This window comes from Apodemus sylvaticus, chromosome 14 (genome assembly GCF_947179515.1).
Source record: "Apodemus sylvaticus chromosome 14, mApoSyl1.1, whole genome shotgun sequence".
NCBI lineage: Eukaryota > Metazoa > Chordata > Mammalia > Rodentia > Muridae > Apodemus > Apodemus sylvaticus.
Genome location: NC_067485.1, coordinates 63,381,865 through 63,398,608, shown reverse-complemented (window position 1 = coordinate 63,398,608; position 16,744 = coordinate 63,381,865). Strand labels below are relative to the sequence as shown.

The following is a 16,744-nucleotide window of genomic DNA, read 5'->3' as shown; positions in this document are numbered from 1 at the left end:
AGCTAACTGAAAATTTATACCCAATACGGAGAACATTTTCATCGAAAAATCTTTGACTTTAAATAAAGTTGGGCTCTTAATATGTAATATGTTGTTTAACCAAATTCCTTGTTTCCCATTTAGATGTAGGTTCTGTGATTCAGAGTACGATTCCAAGAACCTTGCTTGCTGCTGCTTCTTTTTTTTATTTCAGTTTCTGTTTTTGTTTTGCTTTTAGCTGGTTGTTGTAACTAGAAACTAGAATCAATTGTTTTTTTTTAATGTAAATCAGAGAACTGACTTTTTGCTGCAGTTTCTATGTCTTCATGTAGCTGGGTATGGTATGCATGCCTACAGTCATGGCCCTGAGGGGCATGAGGCAGGGCCAGCTGCCTTTTGCAGGGCTTAGTCAGGGGCAGCCTTTCTAAAAACATTGTGTGTAATGATAGAGTGTGAGAATATATGTAAAGTGCCCTGTAAATCCTAAATGCAATCTATAAAAGCAAGCTTTTAACAAGAAAAAAAAGCTGCATTTTGCTATTTATAAATATACCAAATAATTACAGGCTTCAGTTATTTATTGTTATTACTTAGGGTGAACAAAGGGTCATTTAAGTTTTTTTTTTCATTCATGACAACTGATGAAAGGGGTGACTTTTTACAGAGGCTGTCAAAGAAAATACATGTGTATGAATTATTTAATTTAAAACATTTATTTCTGTTTATTTTTAGAAATATAAGGAAAAAGACAAGCACAAACAAAAACACAAGAAGCAACCAGAACCGTCACCTGCCTTGGTTCCTTCTTTGACTGTTACTACAGAAAAAGTAAGATTGAAGCATTGACTTCATAAATATATATACATATAAATAAATTAATGAAAGTTTTCTAAGGAGACTTCTCCTTCCCAGTACTGTGGTGACAGTCTCATCCACCTTCTAAGCCACATGCCATGCACTTGGGACGATTGCTTTCTTGCTCCTTTACACTGTTTTCTGTGGAGTCAGTATTTTGTCTCCAAGGACAACGTACGGCTAACTCGTGATTTAAGAAGTGGGCCTCAACTCAGACTTCAGCTACCGTTAAAATCTGTCTTCACCACTTAGTAATTCTGCATTTATATGTCATTACCTGTAAAGAGGGGAAATAAAAATTGAAATTGGTTACTGTAAAGTATTTAGAACAATACACATGGTATTATTTTATCTTATGTATATAGTCTTGTCTGTTTGCATGGCTGTATATCACCTACTTGAGGCCAGAAGAGGGCGTCAGATACCTTGGAAATGGATACAGAAGGATGTGAATTGCCAGGTGAATTTTGGGAATTGAAACCAGGTCCTTTGCAAGATTAGCCACTGGTCTTAACCCTTGTCATTTCTTCAGCCTCCCTCATTGCTACTATTTTGATTAGGATTTACCATCAGAATTCATGAGAAATTGGCTGTACCTACCAAGATTTGTTGTATTAGGGTTGTGTTAGACTAATAAAATTACTATTTCCTCGAATTCTATCTTCTAGAATAGATAGTAGAGAACTGGCATAATTTCTAATAAGTTGATAGAATTTACCAGTGAACTCATTTTGGCCTGATGTTTTTTTGATTTAGAAAATAATGATTGAGGCAGTTTTAAAAAAAAAAAATATCTATTTCATGCATGATGTTTTACAGATTGTGTGGGGCTTTTTGGGTGCTTTTTAGATTATTCATGTATGTATGTATGTATGTATGTATGTATGTATGTATGTATGTGAGTACACTGTCTTCAGACACACCAGAAGAGGCATTGGATCCCCATTACAGATGGTTGTGAGCTACCACATGGTTGCTGGGAATTGAACTCAAGGACCTCTGGAAGAATAGTCAGTACTCTTAAGTGCTGAGCCCTCTCTCCAGCCCGTGTGGTTATTTTTTGTTTTTGTTTTTGTTTTTTAATTGCAGAGCTAACAAAAGTGTAGAGGAGTCAGCTTGGATGTGGGAAGAATAAAGGCGGCCTGTGGTTACTCAGTGAATGTGCATGCATTCAGGGTATCAGGTTCTTTGCTATAATCTTGTGCATACTTTTTTTTTTTTTTACTACCCTTTTAATAAGCAACTATACTGTCTAAAATGGGGACTGTTAATAGTCAACATGATGAAGTGTCGTATCACCCAGGAAAGGGAGCTCTGGGGAGTATGTTGACTGCATTGGCTGGAAGGGAAGAAGTCCACCAAACCATTAGAGTGGGTAGAATCACCTTTTTTGCTTGGCTCTAGATTGAATGAATAGAATGGGATATGGGGCTGAATGCAGGTGAAAACTGCTTTCTGATAGTAGAGGTGATGTGGGACTTTGAACTTTAAACTAAACTAAATCTTGTTTTATGACAGCAACAGAAAAAGAAACTATGACAGTCCTGTTTAATTCTGTTTTTAGCTAACTCTGTTGATTTGTAGATTAAATCTATTATGACTAGATGAAGGTTTATATAATTCCTCTTGCCAGCCAGGAGGTGGTGGTGCACACCATTAATCCCAGCACCTGGGGGTCAGAGGCTGGTGGATCTGTCTCATTCAAGGCCAGTTTGGTCTACAGGGCAAGTTCCAGGATAGCTAGGACCACACAGAGAAACATTGTCTTGGAAAAAAAAAGAAAAAGAAAAAAATTCATATAATTCCTAGTGGTCAAAGTGTATCTTATGACCCCAGAATATAGACTATCTTTGTAATGTTAAGTGTGAGTTTGGAATAATGTGTAACTTGCTGTTGAGTCAAGCAATCTATGAATATCAATTATAGCGAGTTGATTAACGGTGGTTCTCAGTCCACTATTTCCTTTTTTCCCCCACTCTGATCTCTTATTTAGGATTCCTGTTGCTGCTATGAAACACAATGACTAAAAAGCTGAGGAAGAATATGGGTTTATTTGGCTTACTTAAAGGAACTGAGGGTGGTAACTCAAGCAGGGCAGGAAAACTGCAGGCCATGGAGGCATAGGACCCTTCTTGGCCTGCTCATCATGGATTGCCTAGTCTGCTCTGTTACTGAACCCCCAGGACCATCAGTCCAGGGATGGCCCCACCTGACCTCTGTTTCTGATGCAGCAGTCTTCTCAGCTGTAACAGCAGAGGCTGTGTTGTTGCCACTGTATCATATTATATGATGTCCTATTCTTGACTGTTTGCTTGTTTTGCTCTGAAATCTGCTGTGTTCAGTTTTCATTAAAAGTAATAAAATTTATTTTAAAATATACACTTCAGTATTGACATTTTTAAGTCATCAAATACTTTATAATAGTTAAATGCCTCTTAAATATACATGATAGCTTCTGAAGCTAAAAGTGATATGCACTCAACCAGTTTTTAAAATCTGTTTGGAATATTAAACATGATAGAAGTAGGAAAAAAATCTCTTATGAAATCCTCTATGAAAAGAAATTGTAACAAGTTCCTGACTAAACAGAAGCCATTCTATCTCCAAGGGAGAATATGCAGCGTATTTGTAGCTTTATAAAATGAATTGGGTAGTGTTCCTTCAGTTTCTATTTTGTGGAATATTTTGAAGAGTATTTGGTGTTAGGTCTTTGAAGGTCTGATAGAATTCTGCACAAAACCCATGTGGTCCTAGGATTTTTTTTGGTTTGGAGACTTTTAAAGACTGCTTCTATTTCTTTTAGGGGTTATCGGCTGTTTAAATGGTTTATCAAATTCTGATTTAACTTTGGTATTTGTTATCTGTCTAGAAAATTGTCCATTTCATCCAGATTTTCCAGTTGTGTTGTGTATGGGCTTTTTAGTAGGATCTGATGATTTTCTGATTTCCTCAAGTTTCTGTTATGTCTCCTTTTTCATTTCTTATTTTGTTAATTTGGATACTGTCTCTGTGCCCTCTGGTTAGTTTAGCTTAAGGGTTTATCTATCTTGTTGATTTTCTCAAAGAACCAGCTCCTGGTTTGGTTGATTCTTTGTATAGTTTATTTTGTTTTTACTTGGTTGATTTCAGACCTGAGTTTGCGCTACTCCTCTTGGGTGTATTTGCTTCTTTTTGTTGTAGAGCTTTCAAGCTGCTAGTGTATGCTCTCTCCAGTTTCTCTTTGGAGGCACTCAGAGCTATGAGTTAGCACTGCTTTCATTGTGTCCCATGAATTTGGGTATATTGTGCCTTCATTTTCATTAAATTCTAAAAAGTCTTTAATTTCTTTCTTTATTTCTTCCTTGACCAAGTTGTCCAGTAGGATGTTGTTCAGTTGATAGGATGCATGGGATTATTTCAGTCTTCTAGTATCTGTTGAGGCCTGATTTGGAGAATATTCCATGAAGTGCTGAGAAGAAGGTATATTCTTTTGTTTTAGGATGAAATGTTCTATAGATATCTGTTAAATCCATTAGTTCATACACTTTGTCTGTTTAGTTTCTGTTTCCATGATCTGTCCATTGGTAAGAGTGGGGTGTTGAAGTGTTCCACTATTATTGTGTAAAACTCAATGTGTGCTTTGATCTTTAGTAAAGTTTCTTTTTATGAATGTGAGTGCCCTTGCATATGGAGCATAGATACTCAGAATTGAGACGACTTCTTGGTAGATTTTTCCTTTGAGTATGAAGTGTCCTTCGTTATCCTTTTTGATAACTTCTGGTTGAAAGACTTTATTCGATATTAGAACGACTATTCCAGCATGTTTCTTGGGACCATTCGCTTGAAAAATTGTTTTCCAGACCTTTATTCTGAGATAATGACTGTCTTTGTCACTGAGGTGGGTTTCCTGTATGCAGCAAAATGTTGGGTCCTGTTTACTTATCCAGTCTGTTAGTCTATGTCTTTTTATTGAGGAATTGAGTCCATTGATGTTAAGAGACATTAAGGAATTGTGATTGTTGCTTCCTGTTATTTTTTTATGTTTTTTGTTTTTGCTTTTGTTTTTGTTTTTCGAGACAGAGTTTTTCTGTAGCCCTGGCTGTCCTGGAACTCACTCTGTATACTGGACTGTCCTCGAACTCAGAAATCCGCCTGCCTCTACCTAAAAGGAGGTGTAGCTTCCCTCCTTTTGTTGGTGTTTTCCATCTATTATTCTTTGTAGTGCTGGATTTGTGGAAAGATATTGTATAAAATTTGTTTTGTCATTAAATATCTAGGTTTCTCCATCTATGGTAATTGAGAGTTTTGCTGGGTATAGTAGCCTGGGCTGGCATTTTTGTTCTCTTAGGATCTATATAACATCTGTCCAGGATCTTTTAGTTTTCATAGTCTCTGGTGAGAACTCTGGTGTAAATCTGATAGATCTGCCTGTCAATGTTACTTGACCTTTCCCTTATTGCTTTTAATATTCTTTCTTTGTTTTATGCATTTGGTGCTTTGACTATTATGTGATGGGAGGAATTTCTTTTCTGGTCCAATCTATTTGGAGTTCTGTAGGCTTCTTGTACGTTTATGGACATCTCTTTCTTTAGGTTAGGGAAGTTTTCTTCTATAATTTTGTTGAAGATATTTACTGACCCTTTAAGTTTGGAATCTTCACTGTCTTCTATAAATATTATCCTTAGTTTTTGTCTTCTCATTGTGTCCTGGATTTTTTGTTTTGGATTAGGCGCATTTTGCATTTTCTTTGACTATTGTCTCAATGTTTTCTATGGTATCCTCTGCACCTGAGATTCTCTATCTCTTGTGTCCTGTTGATGATGCTTGCGTCTATGGCTCCTGATATCTTTCCTAGGTTTTCTAACTCCAGGGTTGTCTTCCTTTGTGATTTCCTTATTGTTTCTATTTTCATTTTTAGATCGTGGAATGTTTTGTTCAATTCCTTCACCTGTTTGGGTGTGTTTTTCTGTAATTCTTTTAAGGGATTTTTGTGTCTCCTCTTTAAGGGCTTTTAGTTGTTTAAGGGAATTATTTATGTCCTTCTTAAAGTCCCTTATCATCATCATAGGGAGATGTGATTTTTTAAATCAGAGTCTTGCTTTTCTGGTGTGTTGGCGTATCCGGGTTTTGCTGTGGTGGGAGAACTGGTTTCTGATGATGCCAGGTAGCCTTGGTTTCTGATGTTAATGTTCTTGCCCTTGCCTCTCATCATCTAGTTAACTCTGGTGTTAGCTCGTCTTGCTGTCTGTGACTGTGGCTTCTCCTCTCTTGCGAGCCTGTCTGTCAGTATTTCTGGGTGACTAGCTCTCTCCTGGTGGAATTTGGGTATAGAGAGCTGTGGCACAGTGTCAGCTCCAGGGTACAGAAAGATCCTGTCCCTGGATGTTTCTTGGTTCCTGTGTCCTAATGGCTCTGGGCAGGTCCCTCTTGGGCCAGGAATTTGAGCCAAGTGGCTGTTTACATAGCTCTGGCTGTCCTGGGACTCAGCATGTAGACCCAGTCTTTCTCTCTTGTTTCTGACTCAGGATAGTTTCTGTCCCTGGCTCTCCTGGTTATCTAAGTAATATCTGTGACTCTGCTGAGACTTTTGACCATTAAATAATTTTACTTTACATTTTTGACCAATATTTTACACCTCCTCGGGATACTTGCCCTTGATGGTTGCCTTTCCTTTGTCTCCTTGCCAGTGTAGATGACAGAGCCTTCCTTGTGCAACAGTATGGCACCAGCATGGGTTTTAAATAAAATTATAACTGCAATTACTTTGATTCAATGGAGAGTCACTCCTTCATTATAAATTTAAGAATTTTGTGTAAAGTAGAGAATAGTTTTTTCACCTAGTTACAGCAATTTAATTAGGTATATTAGTATTGCATCTTATCAGCAGCACAATAATTATAGCTGGCTGTGAAACACAAATTCTCTCCCCCGACCTTCCAATCTTCCTCCTCTCTCTTTCCATGGCAGGGTTTCTCTAAAGCTCTGGCTGTCCTGGAACTCAGGCTGGTCTTGAACTTCTAGAGTTCCGTCTGCCTCTGCCTCTGGAGTCCTGGGATTAAAGGTATATACCACCATTGCCCTGCACAGAAAACATTTTTAATTATTAAATTGCTTGTAAATCACAATAGGTCAGTGTTTGCATTAAGGGATTCTCATTATAGCCCAATAGTTTTATTTCTAGAGGAAAGGATATAAAAGCTGTGTGGATGGGGAGATGGCTCAGTAGTTAAGAGCATTTGTGGTTGTTCTTGTAGAGAACCCAGATTTGGTTGCTAGTGTTCACATGGTGGCTAACAGCTATTTGTAATTCCAGTTCCAAAGGATGTGGCACCCTCTTCTGTCCTCCATAGGAACTGCACACTTGTGGTACATAGACAAGATACCCATATACACAGACTAAAAACAAGTGAGGCTTTAAAAAATACATTAGTATATATGAAAAAGACATGGGGGTGTGTTGTTTTGGAACTATGATTCAGTGAGTAAGAGCACTGTTGCTCTTGTAGAGGACCTGGGTTCAATCCTCAGCAACCACCACATTATGGTCCTCACCACACATAACTAGAGTTCCAGAGGTACCTGACCCTGTTTGAACTCGGCAGGCAGGCACCAAACACGCACTTGTTGTACTACCTTTATACGTGCAGGTCAAACACTCATATATACTTAAAAATAAAAAAAGACCATATCGCCTTCTGTCAGGTATAGGCTAGCCAGCTTTCTATTTCACTATGATGGCGTTCCCAAGGGGACCCTTATAGGGAAGAGAAAGTTGTACGTCACAGTTTGAGAGGCTTCCATCTGTAGTTGTGTGGCCTCCTTTTTGCCTGCATGTTCATGTCAAGGTGAACAGGGCCTGTGGTCCCTGCTGCCTAGCCTCCATCCACTGGGCCCACCTATGTCCTGTGGATTCATTCTACTGCCTTGAGCAACCTCAGCCCAGGCCTCAGCCAGCCTTTAACACATGGGCCCTTGGGGAGACACTCTAAATCCAAACTCCAGCAAGTACAGAATAAATACCTTTTATTTTGTGTTTGTAATTGCATGAAAAGCAGATATTTTTATATTGTAAGATCATCCTCAGAGGGAGGCTCTTTACGGTGAGAGGAATTCTCAGGCCCACTTAGTTCTGTCCTACTTTTCCTTGCCCCTTAAACTTTTCTTCTTTGACTTTAAATGTTGACATGAGAATTCTGCAGTGGATTACTGCCTCTCCAGCACATTATTAATCAAGCACTTTTGAGATACCTTTAGAGTATGGAGCTTAAGTCAAGGTCCCTTTGAATGAAACCTGTATAGTCTTGGGGGTAAGGGCAGTTCATTTTATACAATATTTTAGAAGTAAGGTCATCAGCTAAATTTTTTTTCTCTATAAGTCAGAGACTTTTGGAAAACTTAGAAGTTACAGAAAAAGTTACCTTAGGTAGACTTAGAGTTTTCAAAATATATTTTAATAAGGGTTCTTAAAGGCCTCAACTTCCCTTCAGAGGTAGTGGAAAAGAAATAATTTCCACTATTTAGAAATATAACTGTTTAGAAATAGTTCTTTGGAGCCATTCCAATCTTTGTTGGCAGCAGTCCAGTCCTCTAGCAAACACTAACACAATCAGCAGTTGTGGTCCAGTCCACTTGGCAATCTCCACTGACAAATCTGCAAAGGCAGTTTGATCTAGAACAAATTGCAAGGCTCCACCAATTGGCTGAAGTGTACATGGAAGCAGCAAGAAGCTCCCTGAATATCCGTGGAAGGTCTTTGGCGAGGTACTTTCTATGAAGTCATGGCAAGCAAAGATCAGCAATGCAGTGCAAGGCGAGCTAATGCCAGAGCAACAACTGTCAAACTAGCAAGGCCTCCAGAGCACTGTGAACCATGCCAAAGCCCCCCCCCCCCCACTGTCTGTGCGCTCATATTTATATTCTTTCTAAACATCACAGATCCTCTCTTGTATCTGCTTCAGCAAAACATCCTTTCACCTTTCTATCCCAGCAAAATATCATATGACATTACAGAGTTTCCAAAGAAACTGGAAATTTCCACTTTAGCCTTATCCAGTGTGTTTGTTTGTTTGTTTGTTTGTTTGTTTTGTCCAGTTTGATTTTTCTTTTTATTGTCACAGGGTTTTAATTAGTTACTCCCCCGTTCATGGGCAGACTTAGACTTTAGAATAAAAACAAGGATAATATGTCAAATAAATGAGAAAATTGACTAGTACTCTTTTTAAAATTGTCTTATAGATGTGAGTACTGCATTTCCATTTACAGTATTTCAGCTTTCGTTTCATCCTTTATTTGATACTTGAACTAAACCCAGGAGTCAAGAACAGCACTAGGTCATACAAGTATCAGATGCATGGAGTGCTGAACCTTATGTTTTGGGGGGGAAAGTATCTGAAAAGGAAGGTGGGGTAGTTTCCAAATTGACTGCCCAGCTTGGAAAAGGTTCATGTTTCTAAAGTAACATTAAGTCTCATCAGCTAATATTACGGGGTTGTTAAAAGATACTGTTTATATTTTTCCTGCCAGACTTTTAAATCTTTCTTTTTTGATCTTGTTTGTAGATTATAGTTGATTAGAGCACTATGAGATGATGCTGGATTTATTGTTGAAATGTGTTATTGGCAGAGAGATAAGATGGTAGCAGAATTCGTAAAAAGTAGATTTTATGTGAGTATACTGTTGCTGTCCTCCCCAGAAGAGGTGTGACTCACCAGAAGAGGGCATCAGATCCATTACAGATGGGTGTGAGCCGCCCTGTGGTTGCTGGGAATTAGATGGTGGACTGGGAAGAGCAGTCAGCTCTGATGACTGAACCATATCTCCAGCCCCAAGATTATTAGATTTTTAAAATATTTCTCCTAGGCTTTCTTTTGAACATTGGATTTTCAAAAATCAATATAATCATTTTGAAAATTGATTTTATTACTTTTCAGTTTCAAATTTATTGTCATATAAAGATAATACTTGTATCTTTAAAATTTTTCATTTTCACATTAAATTTGATATTAGATTCATTACAAAGATTTATTCAAAATTTTATTTGTAGTTCAAGCTAGTCAGTGAATTTAGATTCCTCAGATACTTTAGAGTGTAATTTTGAAATAAAATTGTTGCATCCCAAGGGATGCTATGAATCATGTTAATTAGCATTGTCTGGTTTAAAGTGCATCCACACTCACTTCATTTGTCAGTGTCTGGGCATGCTTATATTTAAGATGGCCACTATAGCCAGAAAGTAGTTGTTTGAGCAGTCTTTATCTTACTTATTTTTAGTCCTATGTATATCACATAAGAGAGACTTATGTTTCAAAGGCTGTGTGTCTCTGGTGCAAGGATGGTGTGTAGACTTGTGAACTGTTGTATATTTTTAGACCCAAGTCTATCAGCTTGTTGAAAGAAATTAAAAAATAAATATATTCTTGGTAAAAATAATGTCAGAGAAATGAATATCTCTGCTATTTGTGTATTATTTAAAGTATATTACTAAGGCCAATTTTTATATGCTGCAGTCTGATCTTCACATAGTTATCTTATCAGTTAATTGTTTAAAAAAGTAAGCGATAGGGTACCGTATGTAAGAAGCCAGGGATATAATGTGCTTGCCCAGCACAGGATGGCCCTGGAATTGATCCCGCAGATGGCAAAGCAACTCCCCAAAGGGTTAAAGTCGACGTCATGGTTTGTATGTTTTTTTACATGATTTTCTTTGTTAGATTACCTGACTTCTTTATAGTGGAAATATTCACGATTGTAAATTCAGTGCTTATTTGTACTGTTTTCTTTAGCCAAATATAATTAGTTCTTTTTTTCTTTTTTCTTTGTTTTGTTTGTTTTAAAATCAAAATATTAGACTTATACAAGCACTAGCAACAATTCCATATCTGGGTCTTTGAAGCGGTTGGAGGATACTGCAGCAAGATTTACAAATGCTAATTTCCAGGAAGTCTCTGCCCATCCCTCTAGTGGAAAAGATGTTTCAGAGACTAGAGGGTCAGAGGGCAAAGGGAAGAAATCTTCAGCTCACAGCTCAGGTCAAAGGGGAAGGAAGCCTGGTGGTGGAAGAAATCCAGGAACAACTGTGTCAGCATCTAGCCCTTTCCCACAAGGTATTATAATATTTTAAGTAATGTTTTATAAATGAGTTTTTCTTTTACTAATAACTAATGACTACTTTAGATTAAGTTAGTCAATAGTGTAGGATTATTTCCACAAACAGTTTTATGTTTCAAAATGTTTCTTGAACTTTTGATCTCTTTATATTTAATGATTTATGTTTTTAAACCATAATTTTAATGTTTAAGTAGCTGTAGAAGAAAAACAGATGTAGTTTTCAAGAATAGTTTTCTGTATGTTATTTTTATTTACTTTTCCTAATAAAAGTGTGTATTTTTAGTAGGTGAATAAGAACTGAGGAACCTTTATGGGATCTAAGATGTTAAATAGTGATACGTCTTAAGCAATGCATTTATTACAAGCTTGAAGTTAAAAGTAGACTTTTACTCAGCTGCTCTATGTTCTGCGCTCAGGCTGCAATATCAACAGGCTGCCTGTGTATTTGAATTTCACATAAACAGTGTATAGTATCTTAGTGTATTTCCCAAAATTGTTGGGTGTTAGACTGGAATTAAGTATTATGTGGGCTCATGTTTTATGGAAAATAGGAGTACTGGTAAAGTTCAGAATGTATACACTAATGTGATTGTTTTGTGCAATTTTAAATATGAACATGTATCTTAAATCAGAAATTTTAAAGTTTGGGGACAAAAGGTAAATAAATAGCTTGTTTACTTGTGTCCATTGTTTCCCTAGAAGTGAATAAAAAAGACTGCTGCTTACTTTTGCTGAAGCATTTGTTAAACTTAAATCCAGAGTTTTGCAATAATATATAAATAGTAGATTGCTAATCTGTTGACCTTTCATTAATGTTTATTTATATATTTCATACTAGTAGTAAATTGGAGCTACAACTTTATAACTCTCTGGTATATGGAATGCATATAGTCCTATAACAAAATGTTAACTAAGCATAGGTAAAACAAAGCACCACTGTCACTATTATATTTAAATAAAAGTTAGTTATTTTTATATCACTTTGAAAATTAGTCAAACCTTAATTAACCTTATATGTAACTTGAGTGAATATTATATTAGTAGAATTCCAACAATAAGACTGTTAAAACAGTTTATTTAATTTGAGATGTAGTCCAAGGTGGCCTTTAATGCCCTGTATGGATTCTGATCTTCCTTCCTCAGCCTTCCAAGTGCAGGGATTATAGTGTGGCTTGCTAGGCCTGGTTTATAGTCTTCATTTTTTATTTTTGTAAAGTGCTAATTCATTTTGAAAAGTAAGCTGCTATACTTTTTGGAATACTTAAGAATCTTTTTAACCTTTTAAATTATAATAGAAAATGTGCTATAGTTATATAACTGAGATTATCATAATATGAAGATGGGGTGTTTCAGATTGCCATGCTTTTTAATTAACTGTGTGCCCTGTGATTTTTAGAAAATTTAAATATACCAAGTTCTTAAAATCTTTGGTTTTTTAATACTACTTTTATTTGTGTGTGCATGTGTTGGTGTCTGTGGGCATTGAGACCGGTGTCTTTCGTGTGCTGTGGAGGTGCCCTGTCACTTACCCTTACCTTTCAGTTTATGAAACAGACCTTAGAGCTGAATCTGTTTAGTGGCTTATTTCATTTGGCAAATGTGAAAGGAGAGTGATGGCTCAAACTGTTTTCTACAGGCAGACAAGGACTCCATCATGTTAGGGGTGCCAAGTGTCTTGACTAGAGTGAGGTGAGAAGCAGCAGGTGGAAAAGGAGCAGAAGAGCTACCTCTTCCAGAGTTCTCAGTTTTGCTTTTAGATTTTACTTTGTGTGAGAGCCTTTCTCTCTATACATGTGCATCACTGAAGAGGTAGGTCCAAAGAGGAAATCAGGATCCCTGGAACTAGAATTACAGATGTTCTTAGCCACTGTGTGGATGCTGGGAACTCAACTTGATGGATGGATAGATTTGGCTGAATAATTTAATCATGGATAAGGCCTGTTGTTAGAACTTATGTCCTGAGAAATGTCTTACAGTTTTACTATAATTTGGAACCTTTACAGTTGTATCTCCATGCTAGAAAAAGACAGTCCCCTGGAGAGTGAGCACATGGTGCTTTTGTCAGGCACACTATTTACTTAGTCTTTCCTGTATAGTACCTCTAACGGGGTTTGGTGGGGAGAGGAGACACTGATAAGTGTTAGTCTCAGGAGTAGGCTACAATTGATGATACGGCCTTTGACAAATTGTTAAAGATAGTTTTAGAGATGAAGTTGATTTGAGTAGTAAGCAAGCTTTCTCATATTTGTTAAATAGTAATGACCTCAGTTTTGTAATTTACTTAGGAAGTCCTTTGTGATCATTGTAATTTGCTTGTGGCTTTGAGGAACATCTTATCTTCTTCCTCCACCTTTGTTTTTTTGTCTTTATGTATTTTGCTACAGGCAGTTTTTCCGGAACTCCAGGCAGTGTAAAGTCATCTTCTGGAAGTTCAGTGCAGTCTCCCCAGGACTTCTTAAGCTTTACAGACTCAGATCTGCGAAATGACAGTTACACTCACACCCAGCAGTCATCATCGGCCAAAGATGTACATAAAGGAGAGCCTGGAAGCCAGGACGCGGGAGTCAGTAGTTTTAGCTCTCTAGTTGGTCACCCTGTGACCTCTGCTGTTATTTCACAGCCTAAAAGCTTTGACAATTCACCTGGAGAGTTGGGCAGTTCCAGCCTCCCTACAGCAGGCTATAAACGGGCTCAGACTTCTGGTATAGAAGAAGAAGCCGTAAAGGAAAAGAAAAGGAAAGGGAATAAGCAGAGCAAGCATGGCCCTGGCCGACCCAAAGGAAACAAAAACCAGGAGAATGTTTCTCACCTCTCCGTTTCTTCTGCTTCACCCACGTCATCCGTAGCATCGGCTGCAGGAAGTGTAACAAGCTCCAGTCTTCAGAAATCGCCTACACTGCTCAGGAACGGGAGCCTGCAGAGCCTCAGCGTTGGCTCATCTCCGGTTGGTTCAGGTGAGCTTCGTCTGCCCCGCGGTCACTCGGTCACTCCGCAGCCCTTCCCTTCAGGACTCCGAAGAACTGTGGACAGTTGTGAGTGCTGTGACGTGGTAGTACATTAATTAACATTGACGTTTGTCCATTTTTATTTTTTAAGTTTATTACTATTTGTTTTTAAAGACGAGGGCTTATGAAGCGGTCAGGATCATTCTGTAACCAAGGCTGGCCTCAGAGCCTTGATCTTCCTGGATCCGCCTCCCAAGGGCCAGAAGTTGCAGTTGAGTGTTTCTATGCCTGGCGTTTTTAGGGGAGGAGATGGCGGAGACTATGACACGTGTATACTGCGTGGGCCTTGGCTAATCAGGTGGCAGCCGCCTTCATCTTCTGAGCCCTCTCTCTGACCCTAGATTTTTCATTTCCAGTGAGAAAGTATCCTACAATCCTAGAAAACTACTTGGTGTTGAAATTTTTAGCATCAATCTCACGTTACTTAGTTAAATGTATATAAACAGCTTATTAGTCATCGATTACTTATTTCTCAATTGTGTTTTCCCCACTGCATATTATGTATACCACCAAACTAGGATATGTCTATATTGTTTTTGGTGTCTTCATATTTAAAGCTGTTTTGCTAAGCTTCATTTTTTAGTTTTTGCTTTCTTAGTAATTGTACATAAGTAATGTGAATTTCTGGAGCCTCTTTTTCTTCCAGAAGTGATTAATTTAGGATTTTGTGATAAGTCATATCTGAAATGATTTAAAATTTGTTGATTTCATAGATTTGAAAATGTTCCCATGCTTGCTTTTATTTTTAATTTTGATTTTTGTTTTGTTTTGTTTTGTTTCAAGACAGGGTTTCTTTTTGTAGCCCTGGCTGTCCTGGAACTCCCTCTCTTGACTTCCAACTCAGAAATCCTCCTGCCTCTGCCTCCCAAGTGCTGGGATTTAAAGGCATGCGCCACCATTGCCCGATTTATTTTTAATTTTGAAATGTTGTACCAGTTTTGCCTAGAACTCTCTCAGACCAACTTTGTCAGGTTTGAAGTTGTCTGTGTATCTTAGTGCTGAGATTAGAGGTGTGCTTCACCATACCTATTTATCATCATTTTTATGACAATATGAATGAGTGTGTAGAATGTATGTCACTGGTATGCTTCTGTGTAACCTGTAACAAATCTTTTTAATTTAAAAAAAAAACCTGGAAGTATGTGTTTTATTTTTATTCTTTGGAAAGATTTATGTTAATGTCTGTGATTGCTCGTGTGCCTGTGCCATGCTAGTGGCATCACACAAATACACAAAACCTTGTGGTAGGAAAACAAAACAAAAAATCAAGTGTCCACAGAGACCAGAAGTGTGCCTCGGTTTCCCTCAGAAACTCCCTGAGTCTTCTGCAGGATATCACTAAGTAGCTCAGGCTAGCTTAGAACTTGCTATGTAGATCAGACCAGCTTCAGAACTAAGGTATTTGCCTCTGCCCTGTGAGTGCTGTGATTAAAGACATGCACCACCACAGCCTACCACAAGGTTTTGTTTTCATTTTTTTAAGATTTATTTTTATTTTCATTTATGTGTATTTGTGTGATGTCACATGTGTGTGGGTACTCAGGGGTGTCAGAGAGGGCATTGGATCTTCTGGAGATGAGGTTAACATCTCCATTTGATAAAGCTCTGTGTGTGTGTGTCTGGAGTGGGGGGTGGCATTGAACCCAGGTCCTCTTGGAAAGCAACAAATATTCTTAACTACCAAGCTATCTCTCTGTCTACCACCAAGCCTTAACAGTTTCAAGTTTCATTTGTCTGTTTTTACTTTTCTTGAATATGAGATAAACAGCTTTTAATAAATCTTGACTATAAACTTCACGTCTTTTGTTTCCCTTTGGATTTCTAAAGGTTGAAATGAGATTCAGCTAAGATACATTATTATGGATAATGTCAATTTTATTTATCCTGAGAGAAGGAAGAAATGATGTGTAAATAAAGACATGTGAAAAATGCTTATTATACTTTTATATTGTATATTTTGCAAATACAAAATAAATAAGATCTTTGAATAGTTTGTTTATAAGCTTCAGTAAGCAAAAATAACAGTGATCATTTCAACAGAGAACGTGTGTGTGTGTGTGTGTGTGTGTGTATGTGATGCGTGATGCTATGCTATCTGTTAGGTTTCATTGAGTGCATTGTAATTATCTCCTTTTGTAGTGGTTTTATAAAGGGCTATTGATGTCCCTATTCCATAGTTGATAAAACTAAGCTTTGGTGGCAGCCCGAAGTCATACAGCCTGGAGTGTGTTTTTTTGTTTGTAATAGAGGACATGGGTGTGGGTTGTGGTCTGCACACTTCAGTGCATTGCTACACCGAACGCTTTGAGTACTAACATCCTTCCCTAGCATGGTGCTTTGGACATGTAGGGCTGGGTCTTCTTGTGTTCAGTACTTGTCTCTATGGGATGTTTACCAGCATCCCTAGCCCCAGTCTCATTAGTTTCTAGGAGCACTCCCCCCATAATAAATATGTCTCCAGACTTTGTTAAATGTCCCCAGGAGGCCCAGATGGCCTCTGGTTGAGAACTACCGTTTCAGGAGGTGGGAAAAATAAATTACAGTGGGAACAAAGTTCATTAAAAAGATTTAAATATATTGCACATTTGAATAAATGTTTTTATTCATGTTTCCTTTGAGACCATAAGGGCCTAGCAATCAGCCTTAGCCTTTTGCCACAGAAAGCAAATTTAAATACATTTACTTATAAAAAAAAATTGGGGTCATCTAATTTTTAGGAAAAATTATAATAATTCAATGAGTACCTTGCTCAGAACACAAAGCTTAAATTTGTTTTTGTGTTCTTCACTGAGTCCTGTAATTTTGTAACATAGAATTTG

At 37.6% G+C, this 16,744-nt stretch overlaps 1 protein-coding gene across 15 annotated transcripts in view; it reads left to right on the top strand.

Annotated features, from left to right (window-relative positions):
- Nucleotides 1-16,744, top strand: part of Mllt10 (MLLT10 histone lysine methyltransferase DOT1L cofactor) — a 135,469-nt gene that overhangs the window by 77,060 nt on the left and 41,665 nt on the right. For all 15 annotated transcript variants that reach the window (XM_052157595.1, XM_052157594.1, XM_052157599.1 and 12 more), the window contains 3 exons: nucleotides 712-807; nucleotides 10,661-10,916; nucleotides 13,305-13,874. In XM_052157595.1, coding sequence (XP_052013555.1) covers nucleotides 712-807; nucleotides 10,661-10,916; nucleotides 13,305-13,874 — 922 coding nt within the window. The remainder of the gene's footprint in view (nucleotides 1-711; nucleotides 808-10,660; nucleotides 10,917-13,304; nucleotides 13,875-16,744) is intronic.